The 27,551-nt window shown below is 34.9% G+C and overlaps 2 protein-coding genes across 3 annotated transcripts; both read right to left on the bottom strand.

Moving 5' to 3' along the window:
- Nucleotides 1-834: 834 nt before the first annotated feature.
- LOC135637802 (uncharacterized) lies at nucleotides 835-13,896 on the bottom strand. The gene is made up of 13 exons (XM_065150603.1): nucleotides 13,465-13,896; nucleotides 12,082-12,256; nucleotides 8,491-8,816; nucleotides 8,175-8,403; nucleotides 7,683-7,762; nucleotides 7,510-7,594; nucleotides 6,846-6,977; nucleotides 6,635-6,748; nucleotides 6,506-6,553; nucleotides 4,536-4,620; nucleotides 2,787-2,840; nucleotides 2,514-2,523; nucleotides 835-1,534 (listed from the first exon to the last, which is right to left on the bottom strand). Exons 1-13 carry the CDS (start codon nucleotides 13,668-13,670, stop codon nucleotides 1,420-1,422), a joined length of 1,659 nt encoding a protein of 552 aa, XP_065006675.1. The 5' UTR covers nucleotides 13,671-13,896; the 3' UTR covers nucleotides 835-1,419.
- Nucleotides 13,897-16,504: 2,608 nt separating this feature from the next.
- On the bottom strand, nucleotides 16,505-27,276 carry LOC103983864 (uncharacterized protein At1g03900). 2 transcript variants are annotated; one of them, XM_009401187.3, is made up of 4 exons: nucleotides 27,051-27,276; nucleotides 26,426-26,941; nucleotides 17,340-17,621; nucleotides 16,505-16,836 (listed from the first exon to the last, which is right to left on the bottom strand). In XM_009401187.3, exons 2-4 carry the CDS (start codon nucleotides 26,924-26,926, stop codon nucleotides 16,768-16,770), a joined length of 852 nt encoding a protein of 283 aa, XP_009399462.2. In that variant the 5' UTR covers nucleotides 26,927-26,941; nucleotides 27,051-27,276; the 3' UTR covers nucleotides 16,505-16,767. The 2 variants fall into 2 exon arrangements, with proteins under 2 accessions (XP_009399462.2, XP_065008885.1); XM_065152813.1 differs by lacking the exon at nucleotides 27,051-27,276 and having other exon boundaries at nucleotides 26,426-27,044.
- Nucleotides 27,277-27,551: the final 275 nt, after the last annotated feature.

Consider the following 27,551-nt stretch of genomic DNA (forward strand, 5'->3'; position numbering starts at 1 on the left):
TACCAGGAAAAAAAACTGTACAATGGACAGTGAACAAAAACTTTGCTGAAAGGCAAGAAAACATGCAATAAAAAATTGAGTTCTGAATTGAAAGACTATATGGATTTGCTGCAGTTTATGTTTGTTCGAATGTAATTTGATTTATATCCTAACTATGGTCATGTGCATATTATTGGAGTCAGTTTATCTGAAAGTATCTTTAATATATTATCTAATAAAATTAAAATGTAGTTGACTTATCAAGTATAAAGTGATTGAGGTCAATCCTAATCCCTTCAGTCTCATAATTTTTGGCATGATTTAGTGCTTTTAAATTATTTTTGCATTGTTTCTGGGTTTTTATATGTCTGTCCTTTGCAATTAGTATGTGTGTAAATATATATATTGTTGTTTAACTATGATTGCATACCATACTATGGCTTGATTGTCATTGTAAAATCATATTTATGGGAATATCAGGGCATGATTTATTGCACACAAGTAGTTAAGAACATACAAAAATATATATAAATCATGTCCTGATATTCCCATAAATATGATTTTACAATGACAATCAAGTCATAGTATTGCATGCAATCATAGTTAAACAACAATATATATGATGGTACATTTCACATAGACCTACATTTTGGATGCTCAGGTTTCATCTATGTTCAACAGGAAAATTTGCAAAGGATGATAGATCTGTGGATGAAAGCAAGAATATTAAAGAATGCATTAGCATCTCCAAGATTAAAATTACCTAGGAGTTTCAGATTCCCAGAATTTTATTCTTCAGACTGCAAACAGACATGACTTGCAGCATCCATGCAGCAACCTCCATCAATCCACAAGTGATACTGTCAAAAACAAGAAAAAAAAGACCATCCACTTTGTCAGAACAAAATGATTGATGAACAGTTTCCGCATACCATAACTAGTTTTGTACAATTTTTTTCTGGATCAAATACAGACCATCAATCTCTGATGAGATATCTCGATGGTTAAGAAGCAATATCTGCAGTTTAAGGGTTATAAGTTTGAATCTTGTGAGCTTGAGTGACATGATATATGTGTTTGAATGGAAGGAGTAAAATTTGAAAAAAAAAATATAGACCATTAAAAATTACAAAAAGAAGCAGCCGAACTTGATGAAAAATAACAAAAGCAATTCTTTACAAGAAAAAGGAGATCACGAAGAGCCTGGACCAGTCATGAACAATCTCTCCGAAGCAGTAGAATTCACTCTCTCACTTGTTCCTGCTTCAGCCTAAAAACTTGCTGCATGCAGCAATTTCTGATTAAGCAGCAGTTGCACCTGAGAGAATTATGATGCTTGGAAGCACTTGATTGCTAGATTTCGATCACAATGCATTTGGAGATCAATGTGATTTGTGTAAAAGATGAGCTTCCATGATTGCTGATATTAATCAATGACATTTACGGAGAAGATGATCCCTGACTTTTTGAGTGTTCCAGTTGGTTGGGTAAAGCATTTTCAAAGCTCCGTCTAATGGATTCATCAAGCTGGTCTTCTGCCTCTGAGGATGAAACATGTACGTTAAGTTGAGAGGTACCAGATAAGTGGATAAAGCTCCTTTTTTGAGTTAATAAGCAATACATAGTCAGAAAATCTCTTTAAGGTGACTAATATTTGCTAACAAATTAAAGAAGTTTTAGTTAAAAAATATTAAGCCCTATATTTGCACTATTCAGTATGATTTGATGATAGATTCTGTAAATGGACCAAAATTATTACTTCAAGAATTCTGATAGCGGAATTGTTTAATGTAGCAAGTGTGCATGGCAATCAATAATTTTTCAATGTAAAACTTATCTCTGTGATATTTGCCTATGGCTTATATGTAGTAGTTGTGCATGGCAATCAACATATATTTTTCAACATAACACTTTTCTCCGTAATATTTTCTAATGGTTTATATGCCTGAAACACTCGTAGAAATTATAGTTGAATTTAGACTTTGAGTATTCACCACCAGCTGTTTGTTCCCGTTTATACATGTCATGGAAATCATAAGCCACAGATTCATCATATAAGAAAGAGATGAAGCCCTCCAAATAGAGAGGAGGAAAATAAAGGCTTCCTTATATTTACTATAAAGATATTTGACCTTCTTCAACTATGGATTAGTAGCACGGTCACTAATATCAGAACCTCAGATTTTCCAGTTTCTAAAACCTAACTCTACTGCAGTTTGTCCAAATAGATCATAACAAATGACAGGTTTCTCTAACGCTTGGAATCGTTTCGTTTATAAGATGAGAAGCCTTATGCACATTCATGTAGTCCAAAATATCCTTTATGGCACATACTTTAATAGAAACAACAATTCCAGGTTTTCTTCTCTAAATGCCAGGAAACATGTTAAAAAGCAATATAGTATCCATCATCTTTTTTGTTCTCTCAGGTGAAGTTACTTTGTTACAGCAAAAACCTGACCCATGATATCAAAACGTGGAAGGTGAAATCCAAAAGTTTCAAACATGGGCCATTCTCTTTATGTCTAATATTTCTCTCATCATCTTGTACTTCAAAAAGAGCTTTAGATATGTAGTTTTGTATATCTAAATGTTTCCTAAAAGGTATATAACCATGAAAGTATGAATTATCATGTATGATGCTGCAGATGGTGGTGAGGAAGTTCTAACTTCTAACTATAAAGGCACTTGTATAATCGTCAACTTTTCCTGGAATACAGATAACATCTCTTGAAAAAGCCAAATAAGAAGTGACTTTCTTTGTCTAAACAAACAACTGGAAGGAAGCAAAGGGAAAAGAGGATTACCAAAAAGTGATTTGATACTTGGCCTCTTCAATTTGTCCTTCTTCTTCAATTCAGCTGATAAGGAAATGAGATGACTGGTCAGAAACTTTTCGTAATGTATTTATATGTATAAACACAAATATGTTGCTTATTAACTTTAAAAGGAATTTTGCTAACAAAATATATTCCAGGAAGGAACTATCTGGTAGAGCTAAATACAAGACAACAGGAACTCACTGATCTATGCTAGAAGAAAAACATATGGCAGCCCAACAGAGTATCTTAGTAAAATGATGATTTGGATCTATGAGTAGTACAACATGTCAGGATAACAACTTATCCTAGTAGGTGATGGTTTAGGACTGTACATTATTCAAAGTTTCAGTATTCAATAATTCAAAACTGAGTGTAGTTAGGAATTCCAGAGGTGATGCCGAAAAGCACCATATAACCAATAAACAAGAGAATCATCTTTACCCAGCCATCTTTATTGCAACTCTGGTTTTAGCAGCATCTACCATAAATATTTATGGCTAAAGGCCATCATAAATGGACCTCCATATGAAAAAAAAAGATCCTCAAACCAAGGTTCGCAATACCGTACCGTACCGGAGTTTCGACCTGGGCTCGGTATCGGTACGGTACGGTATACCGCTCGGTACACCCAGGTGTACCGAGCGGTATATTCAGGCTAAATCAGACAACCACTAATGATTTTTATCATTAAGAACTACAATTCCATGATGAGAAGACAAAGAAGTACTATGTGTTAGCTAAAAATGACCACACAGATTATTTGCAACTATAATTAATTTCAGTAATCCTGATACACCAAACTGCAGAAATACCATACTGTTCTAATTATTGGAAATCTCCCTCTCTTTTAGCCTAAAGTGGAACTTTACACTTTTTTAAGATCCTGACAATCATCTTATTCACTTCCTGCATAGTAAAATGCCATTATTAAATTGGTAAAAAGAAGTTAATAACTATTTTGCTAACCACATGTTTGGAGAAGAGTGGCCCTCACCTGAATGGTGGATGGATCAGATGTACTTGTTTGGCATGAGACAATGAAAATGCAAATGATTCATCATTTTTCCCAACACATGAATCAGTAAAGACATTGTCAAGCTTCCTCAAAGAAAGAAAAAAAACATAATATAAGAGAGATAAGCCACAAAGTATAAGGGCTCAAATAATTTTGATCAAAATTCTGCATTTCACATAGCATCATAGTTCAAGTCTGTAACAACTTGGAATCAGTTCAAGGTATAATTACCTTTTTTTATCATTCTAAAATCCATCAAATGACAGACTCAGTCCACCCCTAAACCATCACCCACATTTGACCAGTTTATGTGATAGGATTCTATTACCTTACATTGTTCCCCCTATTTAAAAGGCATGCTGAAGCCAAATAGCCCTTGTCTCCGAAAAAGATCTGCTGTATCTCATCAAGAATGGCACCATGCTTGGTTGAGCAAGCATGATGTCCAGTTAAAGGAATAGTAATATAAACTTCTACATATCAATTATATTCCTCCCTGCTTTTGTGAGGATTTCCAACTGCACATATACTTTGTCCCTTGTGTTTCAAAATGATAGTTAAAAAACATTTATAGAGCATGATTCAGATCACTAGAAAATTGTAAGGAGAATTGAACAGAGAAAAGCATCTACCCAGGGGGTTAAGATAGGTGATAATAGGCACCAAAGGAAATGGTTACTTTGTACCAAAAAGTAAGGAAAAGATGATGAACGTTATACCTATTCCAGGCACTACATGATCATTAACTATTTCAAAGTTCTTATATGTGTAGCCCATAAAATTCAAATCCTTGGATGAAAGCATCTGCAAGGGTAAACAAGAAAGCCATCAAGGAATTGCTTGAAAATTGTCAAAGCAAATATTACAAAGAAAAAATTTGCACTCAGAACAATATCATAATCAGTGAACTCTTCCAAGTGTACACTCCACTGCTACAGGGAGCAGGTTCTGCATGTATCAATCAAGCACATCATTATGTAAATTCTTCACGTTCATCACTCTCATGTCCTACCTACAAGATTAGAGTGGCTTTACCCAAATGTACAACTAATATATCAGATCAGATTTGAAATATCTGATACACTTTACAGAGCTAACATAAAGGAAGTCTAGATTGTATATCACCATATGATTTGGAGTAATGCCTCAGTCAATTGATTTCTTCTTAACCATGGCAGTTAACATCTATAACAATGAATTTTGCCATGAAAAGCATATCGCCCAAGAAGAATTTTTCTGTTTCTCCATATAGGCTTGAAATTGTTGAAAGCACCATGTAACAACTGAAGAAATGCTTTCATATTTTAGTTGGGCTATACCTAAAACTGTGTATCTAACAAGGTCATGACTTATCCTATATAATTGCTCTCCAAGCCTTCAACAGGCTTGTGTCATTGCTAAAGTTTCCTAACCTACATATCTAGAACCCTGTTACACTACATACCTCAGAATCAGCATTTGATCAAACATTATCAACTCTGGGATCCATAAGAATAATAGAAGAATGATAAACTCCATCAAGAAACACTATGATCAGCTAGTATTGGTCATGATCACTAAGCTGATACGAAATAACTTTGGCTGATATTTGACCTGGCTCACCTCTTGCTGAGAAACTGAAGTTTCATGTATGATTCAGGCCAATCAAAATGAGATAAAAGGTTTCTAGACCTACTCCCACACATTATATTCTTAAATGCACCAAAAAAACAATATTAATCTTTTCTTACTAACTTGTCTAATGGTGATAATGTGTTAACTAGCAAGAAGCTAGAAAGCATTTTATTGCCATTAGTCAAGGGTTTCAACCAGTGTCCTTGGAGGCCCTAGGCAGGATCTGGTGGACGGCAGGATCTGATTTGCCATGAAAAAATTAAAACTTCTATAAGAGGCCCTAGGCTTCATGCATTGAGTGTCAATGAGAGACTAACAGAGTCATAATTTTTAGTAAAAGAAAAATGGGAACAAAATATCATGTTAATATAGCGCACCTATCTTTTCCACCAGTACAAAACCAAAACTCAACAACGATCCTATCAGCAGAGACCAGGTAATAGGTTTGACCAGTATGTAATAAGCAATAAATTTGTTGCCGTGTTTCTTGCCATCAACATGTCAGAAGAGTATACCAACAAGGTAAGTATTATCACAAGAGTGATATGCTGATCACAACAGTTCAAGAATGATCCTGGTAAAATGTGGTCACACATGTGCTTGTACTGATACCCAATGGCAACAATACAAGCATACAAAGATGCCAATCCTGGTATGCAAGATTCTATTCCATAAGTCTCAAAAAGTAGGAAATGCATTGATATTAATACCAATATTCATCAGAACTTTATCTGCTTAATTATATACAAGGATTAACAACTTTCATGTACAGAAATACACATGAAAATGTATGTCAAACTCTAGTGGGGGATAAATATATAATATATAAATACAAGCATACATGTAAGAAAAGATATCTACAATATGGAGATGCCCAAAATTGTTTTGAAGGCAAAACATGCATGCATATGTAGAATTTAATGAGTATGCATCCGAATGCGGGTATTACAAGCATAAAGAGAGAAAAAGTTAATGATGCAACAAAGATTCAAGATTATTGAGAATCTAAATAGTCATGTAAAAAAAATCAGTATTTCAAACTAAAAGATTCAAGGAGTCATGGGTGGTTGGGTACCTTTCTCCAAGGGCCTGATTTAGATGAACTCTGAACTTGATCACCAGACTGCAAGACATTGACAGGGAAAGGTGTGCATAGTATATTTATAAAATAAACAATTAAAATAATTTTGACAATCAATCATACCTCTTCAAACTTCTCAAAGTTTTGAGTATCCAACTCATCCTTCACTTCAGGTATAAATGCAGCCTCCATTCGATAAAGATTATCCCATTCAATGCCGTTAAACCAAGGGTGAGCCTGATGTAGTAGAAGTACCATGACTATATGTTTTCTTGCTACAGATTCATCTAAACTTGTTTAGACCTTGGAAAAAAAGAAGAAGCATAGAGACAACCTTTATTTCATCAGCACCCTTCGTACCAAGCCGTTGTTCAACATTGCACAATAGCTTACTAATAAGATCTTTTGCTTCAGCAGATAGCTTTGCCTCATCAGGAAACTTCAGGTGTGTTCGCCAGTTAACTATCTGATTAATTAATCAAAATGGGAAAAAATTAATATGAAAAGAACATGTGATAACAATGACATATTAGTAACAATTTCCTAGATGCAAAGAAGCTTTACAAATTGTTTTCCAGAAAAAGACAGCAACTCGGAAAGCAATATAGACTTTGAACATTAAAAGCTGTGGATAAAATAGAAACTAGTGACCAAGACTAGCTCAATTTAGCTAATGGCACTTGTGGAAGTTCTAAATAGAACTTGCCTAGGTAAGAGAACATCCATAAATGATAAAGACAAATAATTAGGAATCAACAATAATCAGATACATAGCTACAAAAGATAATTCTTCCATGCCATAATTAATTTAGAATTATGTGAACCATCAACTCTTAAATAAATTCTGAAATCTACTACAACAATCAGGTTACCTTTATATATTTTGAGAAAACAAAAAAGTAACATGTACACATTTGACTTTAAAACAGTAATTTTCCATAACCAGCATGAAGACTGAAATTTGTATTGTGACAGAGGTCCAGGAAATAAGCATCTACCTTCCTGCATGTTGCCATAGGTTCATCAGAATAAAATGGAGGATAACCTATAAGCATTTCAAACATGATGGCTCCCAGTGACCACCTGCGAAAAGATGACATTTAGAGAACATAGAACTCAATGATCTGATGTATTATGGACTGGTACAAAATGCTAAAAACCTAAGTCATACCAATCACATTCCATTCCATAACCTTTCTTCAGTAGGACTTCTGGAGCAATATAATCAGGTGTACCAACAGTAGAGTATGCCTGAGCATATCGGGCAGCATCATAAGAAAAGTCAGGTCCTAGATGACCACAAACTTGTACAAATGTACTTATCAGAATTTAATCAGTAAATTTGTATATGAAAGTAAAATTGATACGATATTTTTTTGTCAGTGGCATCTCATCCTCAATGGCCCAATAGATAGCTTGGTGCTAGCAGTATTGTATTACTACTGCAATAACAACAACTTTGCTCCAATATGCTAGATTTTTAGTACGTAACACTGTACTGATACTGTAGCAGAAACTGTTTGTACTACTGCAGTAGCAGCTTTACTCCTGTGTAGAGCTATTTCTAGCCTAGTACTAGTAACCTTAGGTCACGAATATATATCATAATATAAACTCATGAAAATTTGTCCCGATAGAAAAATACACAACATAAGTAGCTCACCAATGTCCGCCTATTTCTTTGCCAGTGCTCTAGTTGTTCTTGTTGTGTCCGCTTTGGTAAAGATGACCGTTCATCAAAGTGGGAAGACCCACTGCAGCTCCTTCCATTAGTAATATCTTTTTCTTGTAAATTTGGAAAATTACTGCAGTGCAATGGCTTACATAATCCAAAATCTGAAAGCTTTAGGTGACCAAATTTGTCGAGTAATAGATTATCAGGCTTTATATCCCTGATAAACAAAAGAAAATGTTACAACTTTTAGATTTATGAGAAAAGACGACAATTCTAAGTCTTATTGCAAGCATATTCAACAAACCTGTGAATATAATTGTGTATATGGATGGATTCAATAGCCAAAACTGCTTCACCAATATAGAATCTAGCCTCGTCCTCATTCAGAATATCCTTCCGCATAAGCAACGTCATCACATCCCCACCAGGTAGGTATTCCATGATAAGATACAGGTAGTCATCGTCTTGGAAGGAACAATATAGCTTCACTATACAATTGCTATCAACCTCGGCTAGAAGATTCCTTTCAGCTTTAACATGCTCAACCTGTCCTCGACGTAGCATCTCTGATTTCTTTAGCTTCTTCATTGCATAGACGTTACCAGTTCCTTTCTCCCTACAGACTCTGACCTGCAGGATGATTCTTACATGAAAATACATGTACACAATTACAATGGATATGATATGATATTAGACAAAGAATATAAGCATTTAGTGCTTGCTGTTATTTTGATGATTCTTATGCCTTTCAATTTGTGATGAGTAATTTTTTTTATGCCTGAAACCAACACAATTACAATGAACATCATATGATATTAGACAAAGAGAATAAGTATTTAGTGATTGCTGCTATCTTAATAGTTATTATGCCTTTCAATTTGTGATGAGTAAATTTTTTAATGCCTGCACGGATATATATATATATATATATATATATACACACATATAAATGTATATATGTATATATGTATAACGTGGGCTATGGGCCAATTATTGGGCAAACATAGCCCAGGTTGAACCAAATGACCCATGAAGAGCTAATACTTATCTTTAATTCTCTCTGTCTCTTTCTTTCTCGCCATTTCTATTACATTTTCACACTAATACCATTAAAAATTGCAGATGTCCAAGGTTGCATGTCATCCAACATAATGGTCTACATCTCTTTCCTTTTTTATCATGATGGGAGTTGACAACCAATCATAGGTTGCTTGACACTACTGCAATGATTGTGAAATGAGATGAGTAAGAAACAGAAACAAAAACATAGTTTGCCAGACCAGCCAACCAATGTGGTCTTAGCCTAGCCTGACTAACCTGCTGATACTAATTTGCAGTAGCCAGGATCAAAACCATAAACCCACTGTCCAATCCCTTTCAGTTGAGTCAAATGTGAACCTGATAATCCATTAGAATGAATGAAAGATTACTGAACCAACAAAAATAAAATTGGGTTAATTCAATTTAACTTAAGTTGGTTGAGCCATCCAACTAACATCTTAGTTTAAATCCACTTTGTCCAAAAGACCTATGAATTAAATCAAACTTGGTCTGAACTCTAAACCAGGACACTAAAACAAAGTATTTAGCTGCAACATCAATGTCATAAGGACTTGTACTAAAACTAGAATAAACAGCCATTTATTACTCATTGTTAATTCATTTTCTATAATTACTGCACCATTGTATTCATTATGGTAGATTACATCAAGGAATCCAATTTCTTTCGGTATGGTATGTACCAAATCATACTTACCAGTCCGAGCATGAATCGACACACAGATTGTCCAATTTTGGGCTTACCACCTGTCCTTTTTTTTAAATCCTAAGAAAGTAAGAAAATTAAAAACCTTAATACATAATCCCAGCTTGTGCACTCTCTCTCATGTTATTTGCTGTGTTCGCATCCACTACTGCATCCCTCAACCCCAGGTCCTTGATAAACGGATGAAGTATTGATCCAGTTTGGCTTCCTTTCAAGAACGAACAATATGAAAGTCCCTTCTTTTTCTCCTAATCGGTAGTGTCTAGCTAGCCTCCAGCTAGGAATTCCTTGTGTTTATTTCTTTAGGGTGTTGGCCAACATCTACAATTTTTGCAACTTCATTGGTCTTTTGGCAGTGAGAAATGCACTTGTTCAATCTATCTGTACCATTAGGCCAAAACATCATAATTCATAGCTAGGGCTAATGATTGCTCTTAATGGAAAGAAAAAAGAATGGGAGGATTTGAGAAAATCTTCCTCCTCATCCTCCTCCACAGCTGCTTCCTCCTTTTCTTCTCTGTTGCCTCCCCTCCTCTCCATTGCCACCACCATCGTGTCTCCATTACCTCGGAGTATATGATGTTAGAAACTAGAGTACATACAGAATAGGATATTGATTTACATATATTACAACTATTGATAATTTTGGAAGCATAATTGAGCAATTTTGCACCTATGAACATGAGATAATGGATTAAAAAACCAGGCATACTGGTCGGTACATCCTGGTATTTTCTAGTCTATTGTGAACTAGTACATTGAGTCATTTACTAATACTTTTTGCCTGACATCAATTCATACTAGGTAGGCTGTTGTTATCTTATTAGTGTGTGGCCTAGTTTTAACTATTGGAACCGAGGGTAACAGATGGTAAGCATACAACTCGATTCATGGATCCAACAGTCCCTCTCCCACCTTTTTAAAGCAATATTCAGCCCCTTCTTTCCTCATTTTTCAACAAATACTCTCAAATCTTCCTCCCCAAGGTTGATCTTTACCAAACCCAAGGTCAATCTTAAGCAATTTAGGGCTCATTTTAAAAAAGTCTTATTTTTCTCCCAAAAAATGTAAATCTGAACCTTAAATTCATATTCCTCACTTATCTTTTGTTGATGAAGGTTGTATTCTTATGTTTTGTCCTCCTTAAGATCACAATTTAATTGAAATATATTTCGATAAAAGTTTACAGCATTTTCATGGCATATAAAAGTGTCTCTATTACACAATTACTTAATATAGTTAATGTGTTATTTTGTGGATTCTATAATGTTGTGAGTTCATGCATATTAACATTAATCCAGTGTGAGTTCTTTTTATGTCTAGCTTTAAAGATCTAAGTCTAACCAAGTATTTACCATAAACTCATTATTGAAGATAAACATGAAATATCAATCTTTATAAAACATATATATTATTAGTTCACCAAATAATTGTGGCCCATAGGTTGGATACTCAAAACCACTAATAAAGAATACTAGATTTACTGGCACAACTACAACTATAAAAAAAAGGAGTAAAACAAGATGCATTCTCAAGATACCAACTGTGAGGAGAAAACCTCTCCTCGTGTTTCAACAAAACATTTCAAAAGTGAAAAGCACTCATATTCATCCAGAAATCACACACATCATAAAACTCTAACACTTAAAGTATAGCTGCACAAGACCATGGTCATATATGAATGATCGTGAAAGCACAAAGATGGCATCCACATAATATTCCGAAAATTCATTACCTATAAAAATAAATTAAATGTGAAGAACTAGGCAAAAAACATGAAAAAAAATCTAATAATGTAAAACTGTCCCACAAGTGATGCAAGCCTCACAAATCCATCAGTGCAGCAAGAAAAAATCTACTTCGACTATGCTTCGACAGAATAGGTGCTTGCATCAGGAGTTGCAAACAATACACTACAGGCCTATTTGCCAAATAAAAAAGCAATGAATTGAAGAGCTTCCACCATACAAAAAATATACTTGTATGAAATATTACAGCTAAACTGCAATGAGACATTCTCAAATAGTCAGAAATCAAGAGACATGTACATATTTTGAAAGTAGTTATTTTTCAAAGCATGAGTATTTGAGTGCAGTCGTAAAAGCATGTAAAATTTGTAGAAAAGTATACCTCCCCAAAAGCACCTTTTCCTATCATTGTGAGTAATTCAAAATCATCAACCCCCATTCTATGCCTTTGAAGGCGCATGTATTCTGTCTCCTTCTGCTCCAAATACTTTAAAATATTGTGCTGATCTTCTTCAGAAACATCAGCATCTGCTAGTTTCCTCTCCAAATTATAACGTCTGTAATAAAAATATGAGTAATTGTTACCACATATTTCAGAAAGAAAATCTTTGTCAGCATGTAATAAACGGGTACATACATGTGAAACAAAATATGACGAAAAGAAAATGAACAAAATAGAGAAACTTTAAACCATTAGAAATAACTAGTTGATAATACCTCTAAAAATAAAAGCGAAAATATATAAATACGGCACACAAGGACAATATAAAGAACCTGGAACATCTAAAGCCAATTAAATTGCAATAGTTTTTATACTGCCAATTAATATAAAAAGTTCAGAAGGAAACTTCCACGAGTGGTGGGTTTGTGAAAGAGAGGAACTTAATTAAGCAAAGACATCATTGCCAATAGGCACAAACATGGCAATTTTATTTTGGCTTTAGTAAAGGATTGTTGTGTTACTTATGACATCATGTACGGTTCGACTCAAAATTGACTGTTGTATTACTTTCAACATCTTATAAAAATAAGTGCCAGCAGGGATCAATTTTGTTCTATAAGAGCCCTAATGCTTCCTAATATAAGCACACCACGGCTACATATACTCATATAGTACCATTGAGTCCTTTGTCTAAACTCTAAAGCATCCAATTAGTGATGATATGATAATCATCGCTGAAGAAGATGAATGGGATTCTTGAAGGAAACATAATTTAGAACAATATCTAGAATTCGCTCTATGGAATTCCTCCTAACCATTACTTAATAGGAAGGTTCAGATCAATGTAAATGCTGTAATAGCAGTCAACTGCAACTTAAGACCCTGAGGTCACCGATACATAAAAATAAAACTAACATCCAAAAGAGAAAATGTGTTCCAAACTTCCAATGAACATATTTTGTATGTTTCTCTATTTGTTATTGAATTCAGTTTATTGTTAGACATTCCATGGTAATACTAAAGAAGATGACATTCAACAGTTTGATTCCTACTGCTGGGTGGAAAATAAGAACAATTTTATGACTCTATAGTTTATAAGTCAATGTTTTACATATCAACTATTGACCACCACCTCTGATGCCAAGATGGTCAAGAATTTTTTTTTCTCCTGACTAGTTTTTTTCTCAAAAAACAATCAACAAATTCTAAATATTCAAAGAAGAAAAGAAAAAGAGATACATGTTGTCTAGCTCCATTTTATTAATACAATAAAAAAAGTGAGCAAAAAACAAAGGAGAAAATATTGTTTTTCTACAGCCATACCGTTCCTTGCGTTCCTGCAAATTTTTCATCTGTTCCTTGTAATGATTTTCTATGTATTGCTTGGCAGCAGCCACCCTTTGCCTCGTAGCATCCGATGGTGATTCTTCAGTATCATCCAGTCCATCTAATAATCCCATTTCACTCTTTTTAGTCACACCCTTCTCTCTTGGCTGAAACTTCTGAAACCAACTTCTGGCCGAATCCATCAGTGCCCGCAAGATAACCAACTCAGAATATCTCTGGTGCCACAAAACCAAGATCACTATTCACCTCTATAAAGGTCCCTTTCAACCCTACATCTAAGTGCAATGACCAGAGCTATACTTTTACATATGTCATCGTTATTGGACAAAACTCAATACTTACAAATTGTCTAATTGCAATGCGATTCTCCTTCTATTCTTAGACAAGATGCTAGATAAGTAAAACTTACGGAATAGAGCACTGGCAGACCAAATAATCCTTTCGAGTCCTCACGCTGATATCATTCTGCAATCAAAAGGGGCCTTAAGCTGTCAAACAATCCAATCTCAGCATCTTCTAACAACAATGACAACATCAGAAGAAACAGTAGTCTAGTTTTGATATAATATACTACTCCACTACTCCTCAACGAACCAATATCTCGAAGCTACAAATGAAACAAAAAACACCAGCACTAAAAAGAAGCCCTGATCCAACAAATCCAGAAACAACACCTGATCCAACAAGAGCCTCGTCCGCAACCACTCCAATTCACTGGACATAATACACAGACATTCCTCGGAGCACCGGAACTTCAATCCAAAAAAATTCGAAGAAGAGGAGCAGAACACCCTACATTCCGCGTGGAGAGAAGGAAACGATGAGGGAGGAAGAGGGAGGAGACAGGGATTGGAGCTGATGGGTTGAAGGGAATGGAATTCCTCTAAGATCAGTGGTGGGGAACTGGGATTACGGCCGGAGAGATCGGCCGATGAAATGGGCATGGTTTAATGGGAACCCCAGAATTAATTAGGAAGGGTGAGGGCGGAGGAGCGGAGACCGCGGTTTCTGATACATTCGAAGTCAAGTAACGGCCACTCCCTCCCACCTCCACGGTGACCGTACCCCCACTGCCCTTTTCTTTATATAGAAATGTAACTGGTAAAATGACACGTGTGTCCTTAGTTAATTGCTATTAGTTGACCATCCTTTGACTCATAGAATATATATTTTAGAAATACTAATTGATAAAATCCATAAAACATATATATTAAAGTTATTTTTCATATTAAAATTTTTTAACTGAGCATTATCAAGTATTCTTAGCAGTAATTCTTAACCACAAGCGGATGTTGCCGAATATATATACATATATATGTATATATATATATATATGTATATATATATATATATATATATATATATATATATAATTTTGATAATTAATCCTTATCGATCAACTAGTCATTAATTTTGATAATTAATTTTGACATAGAAGAAAAATGATCGAATTACTTTCTACTTCACAATGACGTGAGGGTGGTTACGATATGTTAACCTCTGTGGACAATAATCTATGGGATGTATCTCCTATCGACCTCAGTGGACAATAGTTCACAGGAGGTCATTTGGGCCTATTGCTCCCGTGAATAAAATGTCAAAAGGAGATGTTGTGGTCATTACAAATGATCTTCTCAATCGGTCAAGTATAAGAAAATATATGACTTATTTTAATTAAACGACTAATTACATATTACCTATTTAGCATCCTAGTCCTAGACTTGAAAAATTTTATATTGAAATTCTTATAGTTACGAAAGAACGAAAATGATAGGTAAAAAGGAGAATTTTCGTCGATTTTACCGAGCAATTTCTCACCACTCTACATGACGCCAACATAATTATTGAGCGATGTGAACACATGTGTAAAACGTTGTCATTTGCATTATCGCATCATCTCTCATTGTTTCTCTCTCCTCATCCACAAGAGTCATTCGTGACCCCCCAATGATATCGTCATCCACAACCATTGGAATTGTAACTGAGATATGTTGAAATTATCATTTTACCTATTATTTTTGTAATTTCATTGAGAAAACCGTCGATAAATGAAATCAAATGTTTCACTTTCGTAACTATATGAATTTTAATATAAATTTTTAAAATTGAATGATCGAGATGCTAAAAAAATATAATTATAAGAATAATATATAATTAACCTTGACAAAGATGAAAAATAAAAATAGGATGAATAATTTAAAAAATCATTTCAATATTTCTTTCCAAATAAAACAATAATATGTTACCCAGTAAAGCTGATGCTTGCAACAAAATTCGTCCAATTACGCAATTGATTTCATTACATGGATTTGGTAATTATAACATCCTTAGTATGTATTCAGAATGTATGTGGTCATCCAGTTTAACAAAACGCCCCTCGTAATATAACCGTATGCATACGACCGTTGCATGAACGATATGTTGTAATCACAAAAATCCTGCATATGCTTACCTATAAATCACGTAGAAAATCCTAAAAGATTATTACACAGCTTATCATCACCTCCATAAAATCATCCGAAGGAAACCACAGACCAAATAATTTCAGATGCTGATGGGATATTAAATAGGTAAATGTGATTGCATCTAATCAAGAATACTCCTCAAACATATACATGCAAACCCTCTTTGGCTTATTGTTTCACAAGTATAACAGATAAGGGGGAAATAAAACAGTGATATCCATGAATAACAGAAACCCTCTTTGGCTTATTGTTTCACAAGTATTGATTTCTATGCAGCTAAAGTTGCCGCCATCCACGATCTGTGAGGCCACTGCACCAGCTTTACACTTGCAATCACAAAATTGGAATATAATTATGTAATTTTAGCTCCAATGTTCCCAGACACGTAATTCACTTTTCTTGATAAGAAAAAGTGTAATCAAACTACTACTGAGAATGATATTCATCTACAAGTACAGTACAGATAATGAGATGTAACAAGGATATTTGATACCAATAATTGCAAAAAACCTATTTAGGAAGATACAAAGCAACATAAAAGAACACCAATGTTGAAATAATATCATCTCGTCGTAGTTATTTATGGAAATGCTAAGAATAGTTCACATGATCATTTACATGATATATCTAATGCTTTCAACTCATGACTTGAAAACTTAAAGACGACAAATTCCTGTAACCATTATTTGAGTACTATGGGCGATGCAAAACCTCCAACATTTGAGAAAAAAGGACAGTTTATAACTCATACATATTTCATCCATTTCGTATCTCTGCTGTAGATAAAGACCATATCCAATATGTTCTCAAAAGCTCAAAATGCCGCCCACCCAGATGCTGTGCTCTTTGTTGATCCTGACCCAGTCGTCGAAGGCAGGCTTCTCTATTTATCCCAACATTATTGAAGAATAGGTGTAAGTTGAAAAGCATTTAAATGGTACTAAGCATAACTAGCACCAAAAGGAGGCAATTTAGATACATCTAAAAATAACCAATAAAAAGACTAGTAGTATAACATATTCAAGGAGATACATTTTATAATTCACATGAACTATTACGACCAGAGATGTAAAATTTGACTTAATAAGCGGCGAGCATAGGAACAGGAGGATGCCCCTTGGCCCATAAATCATAAAAAATGAACTGCAGGTATTCAACTTCCACTAACAGGTAAAGGGCAATAAATTGAATTACCAGTGAAACTTTCTGAGCATACTAATGGGTCAAAACACAAGGTTTGAAAACAAAGTATAGCTGCATCATTTCACAGTGTGTTCCAAGTGCCCATGTGTTCAGATTCTACCACATTAGATTAAATCTATCATGTTCTGCTTCTACAAATAAAGGTACCAGAGCATTGAAGAGTACAGAGGAAGGCAAGCTTACCTCAATAGAAGAAAGATCTTGTAAAGAATCTCCAGGACGCCTTGCAGAGTCTTTGGGAGGGTTCAGTCCAGAATTGTGACCTAAGGTCATCCTAGCAGTGGCAGGATCATTAGGTGGGGGTGGTAGTGGAGACCTTAACTTTCTTGCTCCACCAGGAGGAGGTGCAAGAAATGTTGTTGCCGTATGTTTGCTAGAGGCTCCTGCAGACAAGCCAGCAGCTGAAAGCATGCCACCTCCACTAGCAGGTTTGTTTTTCACATTTATTCGAATGGTTTCGCCTTCCTAAAAATATCAGAAATATTTTACAAATCCAAAGTCATAACAGGAAACAAATTAAAGGTGATATTTATAAGAATTTTTCGAAATTTTTGGCCAGGATAAGAGAATGATATATGAACTTAGCAGCCAAATGTCCAACAAATTGAAAAGACCAATAAAGTAAAGGTAACAATAGTAGCAGCAGCAGAAAAAAATTGCAATAGAACTTCATGCGACCATAAGAACCAAATTAAAAGGAGAACATGATACAATGATTTCTTGGCAAGCTTTATTTGTAAATAATTTATACAAAACATTACATGCTTAAAGCCTTAACCATGTGGAAGAAATTGAATCTTTAAGGAGTAGGCCATTACGTGCCTAACCATGTGATGAATTATACAGAACACCAATGCGTAGTGTCAATTGATACTTCAAAATAATAAGAAATTTTGCACATCAAAATTTGAGAATTTTTTGACATTTAGCAAAAAAGTGCAAGAAATTTAGATGCAGGATGAAAGCAGATTAAATTGATGCTCACCATAGTCGATAGTTGAGAGTCCCACTACCCCTTCAAAATGACATAATATCTTATATCATATAGCATTTATTCCTTCAAAACCACAAATAACCTATATGCCCCTGTAGTTCTACGAAATTTCCCTCCCCTAAAAACTTCCATCAACTGGTGATGTGGTGGAATGTTCTAGTTGTTTAATGAGTTTATATAATCTAAGCAGTAAGCACAGTCCTACCCATCAATAAATGGGGATTACACAAATGGAACTTAATAAGATTAAAGTTAGCCTAGCCTTATTTGCAGGGTTGGGATAATATAAGATATTATGATACTTCACATATGTACATCAATAATTGCCTTTGATAAAATAAGTGGCTGAAGTCAAACTTAATAACATCACTAATAGATGAGGACACATTGGATAACTACTCTTTGCTGCCTAGAGCTTAAAAGACAGCAACAGGTTGTTTGTAGCTTGTATTGGAGTTTTAAATATTAATACTAAAGAAATCTGTAGGCCACATTACCAGAATTTGTGGAATTTATACCTCAGTGGCCTCACATTATATGTTCACTGTGATATGAGAAAGTATTGGAGGAGCAACTTTTAAACACTCCTCTTCAGGAGGCAAAGCTTATGTGGCACCTCATTAGAACCAATAAGACATTTTTCCCTTTCTTCTTTCCCCATAAGCCCCTAGCTTAGCACTCTCTCTACCACACCTTAATGACTGCCTCAAACAAATTTACCATTATCCAACACCCCGGGAAATATATCACCACAATATATACATACATACATACATATATATATATATATATATACATATATATATATATATACATACATATATATATATACATACATATATATATATATACATACATATATATATATATACATACATATATATATATATACATACATATATATATATATACATACATACATATATTTATATATATACATACATATATATATATATATACATATATATATATATATATATACATATATATATATATACATATATATATATATACATATATATATATATATATATAAATATATATAAGGAGAAAACATTTATGAAAACATTTACCATTATCCAACACCCCGGGAAATATATCACCACAATATATACATACATATATATATATATATATATTTATTTATTTATATATAAAAGGAGAAAACATTTATGAAAAAATTCTTCTCTCTCAAGAAAACTTTCACTGCCAATATTCAGTACTTTCCACCATTTGTGATTTAGCATCAGCAAGGATCCACTGGATTACCAACCATCTGGCCTCCTATCTCATCCCCATCCCCTTCAAGGAGATAGTGATCTAGGACAGCTGGCAGTGAGGAATATATCACCACAATATATACATACATACATACATATATATATATATATATACATATATATATATATATACATACATATATATATATATACATACATATATATATATATATATACATACATATATATATATATATACATATATATATATATACATATATAAATATATATAAGGAGAAAACATTTATGAAAACATTTACCATTATCCAACACCCCGGGAAATATATCACCACAATATATACATACATATATATATATATATATTTATTTATTTATTTATATATAAAAGGAGAAAACATTTATGAAAAAATTCTTCTCTCTCAAGAAAACTTTCACTGCCAATATTCAGTACTTTCCACCATTTGTGATTTAGCATCAGCAAGGATCCACTGGATTACCAACCATCTGGCCTCCTATCTCATCCCCATCCCCTTCAAGGAGATAGTGATCTAGGACAGCTGGCAGTGAGGAATATAATCTAGCCAAACCAATCTATATTATAAATAAAAGAAAGTAATTAATCTCACAACTACTAGTGGCTTGAAGACAATTCAACCACACTATAAACAAACTAGGAATAAAAAATATAAAGACACTAAATATCCAACTCTACACTCAATCTAAAATAACAATTAAAATATAGACAAAATAAAAAAAGATAATAATAATAATAATAAACAAAATCAATGGAGAGGCTCTGGCTATGTTGAGCCAGGGTGAGAACCTCATATAGTGTGGTTTGGAATATGATCGCTTTATAACATTTTCCCATATTACAAATTCATTTTATTCGCGAAGTGAAGGTCTAGGACCATATAGTAGCAAGACAATCTTCAGCTTATTCCTCTTCTCTTTCATCATCACATAGGATGTCAACATCACAAAACTAGATCCTCTGATAGTTGTAGATAACCATCTTAAACTTTGATGCAATGGAAGCTCTAAAAGTTTTAAAAACAATTTTGCTTGATTTTTGAGTAAATCTATTCCCAACTCATCATTCACCATTTTGGAAAACTTTTAAGATCTACAAATATTACTGAAACTTGCTTCATGAATATCTCATGTGCGATTTTCACCAATCCTCAATGCTGAAGTTTTAATATCGTGGCTAATCAATCTGCTTTTTTGCCAAACTCAAGGGTTTATTGGTTCTTCAAGTTCCAAATACTCTGATATCAATTTGATACCAGAACCTTTGGGACATATCCTATCAAATAAACTAAGTGTTGAACAACATCAAGTGTCGTCACACCAAAGGGATGCCCTAAAAGAATATTCAGGAATGAGGTGCCAAAAGAAAAGCCTAGAGGTGTTGTCACAGGTGTGTCTAAAAGAATTCCTCCAATGGTCAATTTCCTTGGAAAGCTTGTAAACCCATACAAATGAAGGAACGATTGATATATGGGTATGGTATTGTCATTGACAGCATTCAAGTGTCATAGGAGTTGAGATGGCAATTGCTGCAGGAGTACAAAGGAAAGTCTGATGCAATAAGTTGTTTGCTGGAGAACAAGTTGTTTGCACATAGGATCATGACAAATCAAGGAAAAAACCTCCAGAGGAAGAATGAGAATAGATTTAGTCGAACTATATTAGTCAATAAAATCGAATAGAAAGAAGATTTTCAATCCCATGACTCCTGATAGCTTATGACGTCCATCCCCTTTTTAACCAAAATATAACTTAATAATTAGAGTACAACTCAAAAAATATGGCTTTGCATTTGATCCAAAATAGAAGTTGAAAATATAGTAAAAAATGCATCCAACACTAGTAGAAAGATAAAAAATTAAGCTAAAATGCCCTTATTTAGCAGTTGGCCAAGGTGAGGCTTTCATGTGGCCACACTTTAACAAAATCATTAACAATGTCAAAAAGCTAACTCCTTATGGTGGATGAGCTTTTTTAAGCTCACCATAACTGCTTAGGTGAAGCTTTGCTTGAAAAGGGATAAGGCATTGAGGATGATGTTCTAATATCTTGCATCACTTGCAAATGTCTTGTAGATGAAACCAAACTTGATACAACAATTAAGGATATGAGTGGGAGAGATTATGATATCTTAGTAGTACCAATGAGCATTGTCAAAAGTGCCAGGTGTAGTACAGCGCCAAGGTCTGTTATTGTCTAAGGCCCTAGGTGCTTGCCTGAGTAAAACAAGATACTTACCTTATAAAAGTACAAAAATATAATCAAGGATAGAGATAATCATTAATACAAAAACTTCAATGTAAAAAAAAAGTTGTATATGATTATATCATAACAAGCACTTAATTTATTTTTGTCAGAAATATTTCACCTTTAGAAATTTTGTCACAAAACATGAAAATATTAGTAAAAGGGGCTTTTGGATCCTTTAAATAATTGTGCTCCTATTCAAAATTCTTTTTAATGCTTCATGATTGTTCCTCCAGCATATCGATGGATGTCTTTGTAATTTGATTGTAATTTGAATTATCATGTTAAATTAATTAATTACCACCCCAAGAGAGGAGAACAGATGAAGGGAAGGGAAGAGGAAGCATAGAGGATGAAAAAGAGATGATGAAGGTGGAGGGTAGCATAGACAGGAGAGAAGAGGTAAGAAGAATTGTGGGCAGCATAACGGTGACAACTTTTGTTAACTGTGAATGAAGGAGAGGTGAGAGAACACAACAACAATAGGTGTTAGCTACAAAGAGAAGAGAAGAGAGAGACGGAGAGACAAGGGAAAAGAGGATGGGAGTGATAGGATGTTGGTCGCCCACAAAGGAGAGGGAAGAGAACAAGAAGGAAAGAGGGAAGAGAAAGAAGGAAAGGAAAGGGAGTGCCCATGGTGGAGCATCACCAAAGAGAAAAAAGAGGGAGGAAAGAGGCAAAAGGGAATGAAAATGAAAGAGAAAGGAGAGATAAGAGGAGAGTAGATGTCAGGTGTGAGGAGAGAGGGACAAACGGGTTGCGGAAGGAAGAACTGGCATTGGATCGGAAGGTGGGAATCCTCCAAGTCAAATTTATGGGCTTCTTGGAGTTAATTTATTTATGCTAATGTAATCTAGTACATGCCTAATCAGGGTCATATCTAAGTAGCAAGTTCGTGACTCCAAGTCTCCACTGGTAGCTAAGGTTAATGGCACTTGTGTCAGGTTTTGCATCTAGGTCTGTCCTCTTGTCTTCTAACGTTCCTCACCTCAAGCTCCATGTTCGACTTTTTGATACTTCTCATGCAACTTCTATTGTCACATTGAATGCTCCTTAGAAGACTCTGAAGATTTAGGAATCTAAGGGTAAATATTCCTGTATGATACCAGGCATAACTCCTTCAACTTCAATGACTTGGGCGGAAATGCCTCAGGTCAACATCCCAAGTCTACATTTGGTATGTTTCACTCAAGCCCTAAATCTGAGAAGATTAGGGGTCTGTCCTCTGATGTAGTAATATTTGAGATGATAAGTTGGCTGAGTGGCAAAGGACTCAGGCCTATAGCCTGATTGGTTGGTTTCCTCAGATGGCATCCATCAATGGAGATTATTACAACTATTATTTCTAGCTTATGGAAGTGTAACAAATCCATAGGATTCTTAACATGGAGACAAGTTTCTTTCTTTTTATATTTGCATCAGAGGATGATGCTCTATTGGTTCTTACAAGTGGCCCTTGGATTATTAAAAATCAAACCATCCACCTGATGCCATGGTGTCCAGAGTTCTAAGCCATGTCATATCTCTGTTTGATGGGAGAAGCCTCGTGGTGATGGTTCTTCTAATCAGATCTGAAATGGGGGGTAAGCTTCGTTATCAGAAATGGAATTTGTCTTGCTGCTAAATGTAAGCCTGTTGATGATATCAACAGCCTTTTATTGTGAAGGAGATGTAAATCAGGGAAGGACTCAAAAGGGCTTTGCAAGATGACATAGTACATACATGTTGAAGTAGATTCCATCACTCTTGTGGACATCCTCAAACAGATGTTTCCTCCTCCTTGGAGAAGATGTTATTTAAAACATTAGGTTTATACACACACACACACATACATACACATACATGCAAATATACATATACAAATATACATATACAAATATATATATATATATATATATATATATATATAGAGAGAGAGAGAGAGAGAGAGAGAGAGAGAGAGAGAGAGAGAGAGAGAGATAGAGAGAGAGAGAGAGAGAGAGAGAGAGTGTGTAGGGCTGCAATGGATGACTAATTTTGCTAGAGTTAATAGAAAAGGAGAATTTTAGAGAAGGGTTTACCCCTCAAATTTGGCATTTTTTATTCACTTTGATGCTTAGGATGGGTTTCGCAACCATTTTTAATTAGCTTCATATAATATCATTTTTTGAAAAAAGAAGGATTGGATTAAAGTTAATGTATAAAGACATTAATTAATCACTTCATAGCTTGTGACTCTTTTTACAAATTGCTAGAATAATATTATGCTATAATGAAATTTTCTTCGTTTATAAAAGTATTATAGATATAACTATATAAGAAAATTAAGCAACATAACAAAAACAACCAAGTAATGTAAAAAGATAAGGGTCAACTCATAATTAATGCATCTTTATTTTTAACAAAAATCTCAAAAATTAAAGCAATGGAACTGGAGAATATGGCTGAGCATCCGGTGTCTCATCAACGTCTATTTTAGATTGTTGACTTTGTTTAATATAAAGAATCTCCAAAACATTATTGTTGAATGACTTGATATTGACAAAAAACACACAAGGACTCAAATATTAAACAAATACAGTAAAGAGTGCCTCCTAAGCATATTTTGCATTCTTGATTTAATTGGTTGATGATGTCACAATATTGATGAGCGATATTATATTGCAAAAAAAATTGATGGCTACTAGATTCCAAAATGCAGGCTTATGCAGAATCTTTATTCAGAAATTTTGAATTAAAAGAATTTAGAGAACTATAAGGACATTTATTCTTACATATCCTCTAATGAAGTGTGAAATTTGAAATGTCATCATGTGAAAATTTGGTGACTCCCAAATGATAAGATGACAGGCTTCCAAAGCCTTAAATTGTTCCAATTTCTGTAAGTGATTTTTTAAAGAATTTACAGAACCTACTGATTTAGATTCTCTGTCGCCAACTTCTTGTTAGATACTGAGTTTACCAAAAACCAAATGTAAGATAGTAAGTGACCCAATTAAGTAAATTCATGTATATAATGATTCAAAAGTAGTAAAGCATTCTACCTCAAATATCATGAATAAAAAATAACATATTTTATTAGAACCCATACCACGATGCTTATCATTCCAAACAACTATTAAATTATACAACCAAAACCACAACTATTAAATTATACAACCAAAACTATTAAATTATACCATGATCCTTAATCGGTATTAAGGGTCGACTATGGATCTTTTCCCACCTATGGTCCTAACTCCTAAGTCCGGAAGAAAAAGTGATTGGTTGCATTAGGTCATTTACAACCAACTAAAACATTTTTTTGATAACATCAACATGGATCTTAACCATTTTCATAATAAAAATGATACACAAAGAAAATATAACAAATTTATCCCAGTTACAACTTCAAGTGTGCATTCAAGAATCAATTTTGGGGCTGTTGATCACCAACCCAATCTACTTAAGAACCAAAGCCCATTAAAAATTCAACATTACTGTTTTTTGTGAATCTTATGCATTGTTTCTCCTTAGAAATTAAGATTATTCCAGCACAAACAAGTCCTTCAACAATTGTGAACAAAACGATTAACAAAAGACACATCATGAAAGGTGTGTAAAGGCAAGAACAAATGCCCAAAGAAGAGCAAAAGTTGAAGTAAAAGAATATGTACAGAATATTTACAAGTGAAACATAAATGACGTAACCAACTACTACATCCTAAAATGCTAAAGTTTAGTCAATCCTATAGGCAACACCATGAATCCATATGCAAAAGGCCAAGAATAACTCATTTATTATCCTATTATGGCATAACATCACTGGCAACAAGAGTAACATATACGACGAAAAGTCGAAGCATTTGTTGAGACACATTATCCCTGCCCTTTGTGGCAAGATCTAGATTGGATCAATGCTTCTATACAACACTTGGAAGTTAACATTAAAGAAACAACTTCCACATTTTTGTGCCATTGAAGCATGTAGTCAACAGGCTGTTCCTACATTGAAAATATTGTGAACCAATATATTACACCTCACCCAGTAGGAAAATTGCAAGTTAGAGGACACATACATTTTACTTAAATTAAACCATTTTACATAAAAGGTAAATGACTTCTAGAGAAATATTCAAGTTTTTCCTCTGATTTTAACAAAGATAGGAAGGTATAGCACAAAGAGTAGAGGAAACGAGAACTATATATATGCTATCGCTCATAAAAATCTATATCATTCTTATCTGGACTCGAATAAATTACACTCGAACAAACACATGCTTTATATATTTAAACTCATGTGCGATGATTTTCAGAATTGAATTTACGACATTCAGAGGTGGAACCAAGGGTCCAATGAACATTGTCTTAAGAGGCCTTTCCCTACGTCCCAATAGCGTGGAAGTGAAGAACCAGAGGCAATTATTCCTAGAAATTTACAACAAGCAGGGAGAACAAAAAGAAGGAATAAATATAATTAGATGAACAGCCAATGCTCTTAAGATGCACGGATAGAGTGTCAGGTAAAGTTTGTGAAAATTATAACATCCAATAATAGACGTACAACCCTAACGCGTTTCAAGTGACTGTAGAGGACCTAATCAAAACAAATGCGAATGTGACATATTCAGAATCTGCTAAGAATACCTGAGGGAAATGGTTGTAATGTTAACGGTGCTAATAACTTGGAAAAAGTCATCTTCAAATAATCAGGACAAAGCTTGATGGATGTTGCATGGTAATAGCTATGAATAACACATGTAGGAAAAATTGTGCTACAGGAGACGGAAGGATACCTTCAACCGATGATTGACAGCGGGATGGATCTCGATGTGGCTCTCATCAGTGTCGACGCTGGTTTCCTTCTCGTGCTCCCTCCTCAGGTACTTCTCGTGGTCGGAGAGGGCCACATTGAAGTCAAACGCCTCGTTGCGCTCGTTGAACCCCAGGCCGATGAAGGCGTGCTTGCCCTGGCCGTCCTCGATCTTGAGCACGAAGTAGCGGGACGAATCGAGCACGGTCTCGACGGAGTTCTCGCGCTGCCCGAGGCGGACGAAGCAAGCAGCGAAGAGCTCCCCGGAGCCGGGGTCCTCCAGCCGGATCTCGCAGCGGTCTCCGCAAGAGACCACCCGGAGGCGGCCGGACCAGATCTTGTCGGACTGCAGCCACTCGCCGCACTTGTACCCGCCGCTCGTGCTACGCGGCGGGATCTTGTACACCGACACCTCCCGCACCACCAGCAGCGTGTGCTCGAACGCCTCCTCCTCCTCGACCACCGACGATGAGGATGCCGCCATGGCACCCCCCAAATTCTGCCACGAAATCAGCGAAAAATGTCAGGAGATGAGTCTTTGATCACATCTTATGCGGAGATGGCTGTCGGTGGGATAGTGAAATCAGGAAAGGGATTTCGGAATCAACCAGATCTCGCCGTATTCTTTTGGGAAGTTATGGGTGGACGGGCAATAAGCAGCAGAAAGAGAGGCGGAGGGGAGGCTCTTTGGAGTTGCGGTGATTTTGATTAACCGAGGAACAAAAGAACCAAGTTAACAGTTATTTATAGAGAAAGGAGGTGGGGAAGGTGGAGTGGCTCGATAGGTTAGGGAAGACGGTGTGGGCAACGGGAGGAAGGTTCTTCTTTTTTTGATGTCTATCGTTGCCTTCCTACCGTGTAGTAGTAGTATTCTAATTCTAATGTGACGGGAATTCCTCAGAGAGGAAGTATGCGTATATGCCCAAAATTATGACAATTCATATGGAGGATCGAAGATTCGATACGAATATTATTCTAAGGACATTTGAAGTGTTGTAACGTATTCACTTATCAAATATTATGAATTTAAAATTTTATTTGATTATTTATTAATAACTCTTTTTTACTGATGAGAATGAACGAAATCATCCATCCATCCATCCATCCAT

Source organism: Musa acuminata, chromosome BXJ3-5 (genome assembly GCF_036884655.1).
Source record: "Musa acuminata AAA Group cultivar baxijiao chromosome BXJ3-5, Cavendish_Baxijiao_AAA, whole genome shotgun sequence".
In the NCBI taxonomy this organism is placed as follows: Eukaryota; Viridiplantae; Streptophyta; class Magnoliopsida; order Zingiberales; family Musaceae; genus Musa; species Musa acuminata.

Excerpts from the sequence above, each read along its gene's own strand:
- LOC135637802 (XM_065150603.1), bottom strand. The coding sequence starts at position 13,670 with ATGGATTCGGCCAGAAGTTGGTTTCAGAAGTTTCAGCCAAGAGAGAAG. Across the intron at positions 7,763-8,174 it reads AAAGAAATAGGCGGACATTG|GCATACTCTACTGTTGGTAC; the intron begins GTGAGCTACTTA and ends CGATATGCTCAG. Across the intron at positions 6,978-7,509 it reads CTATGGCAACATGCAGGAAG|ATAGTTAACTGGCGAACACA; the intron begins GTAGATGCTTAT and ends TTAATTAATCAG.
- LOC103983864 (XM_009401187.3), bottom strand. The coding sequence starts at position 26,926 with ATGGCGGCATCCTCATCGTCGGTGGTCGAGGAGGAGGAGGCGTTCGAG. Across the intron at positions 17,622-26,425 it reads CTGTCAATCATCGGTTGAAG|GAAGGCGAAACCATTCGAAT; the intron begins GTATCCTTCCGT and ends TGATATTTTTAG. Across the intron at positions 16,837-17,339 it reads AAGATCTTTCTTCTATTGAG|AGAAGCCTGCCTTCGACGAC; the intron begins GTAAGCTTGCCT and ends TGGGATAAATAG.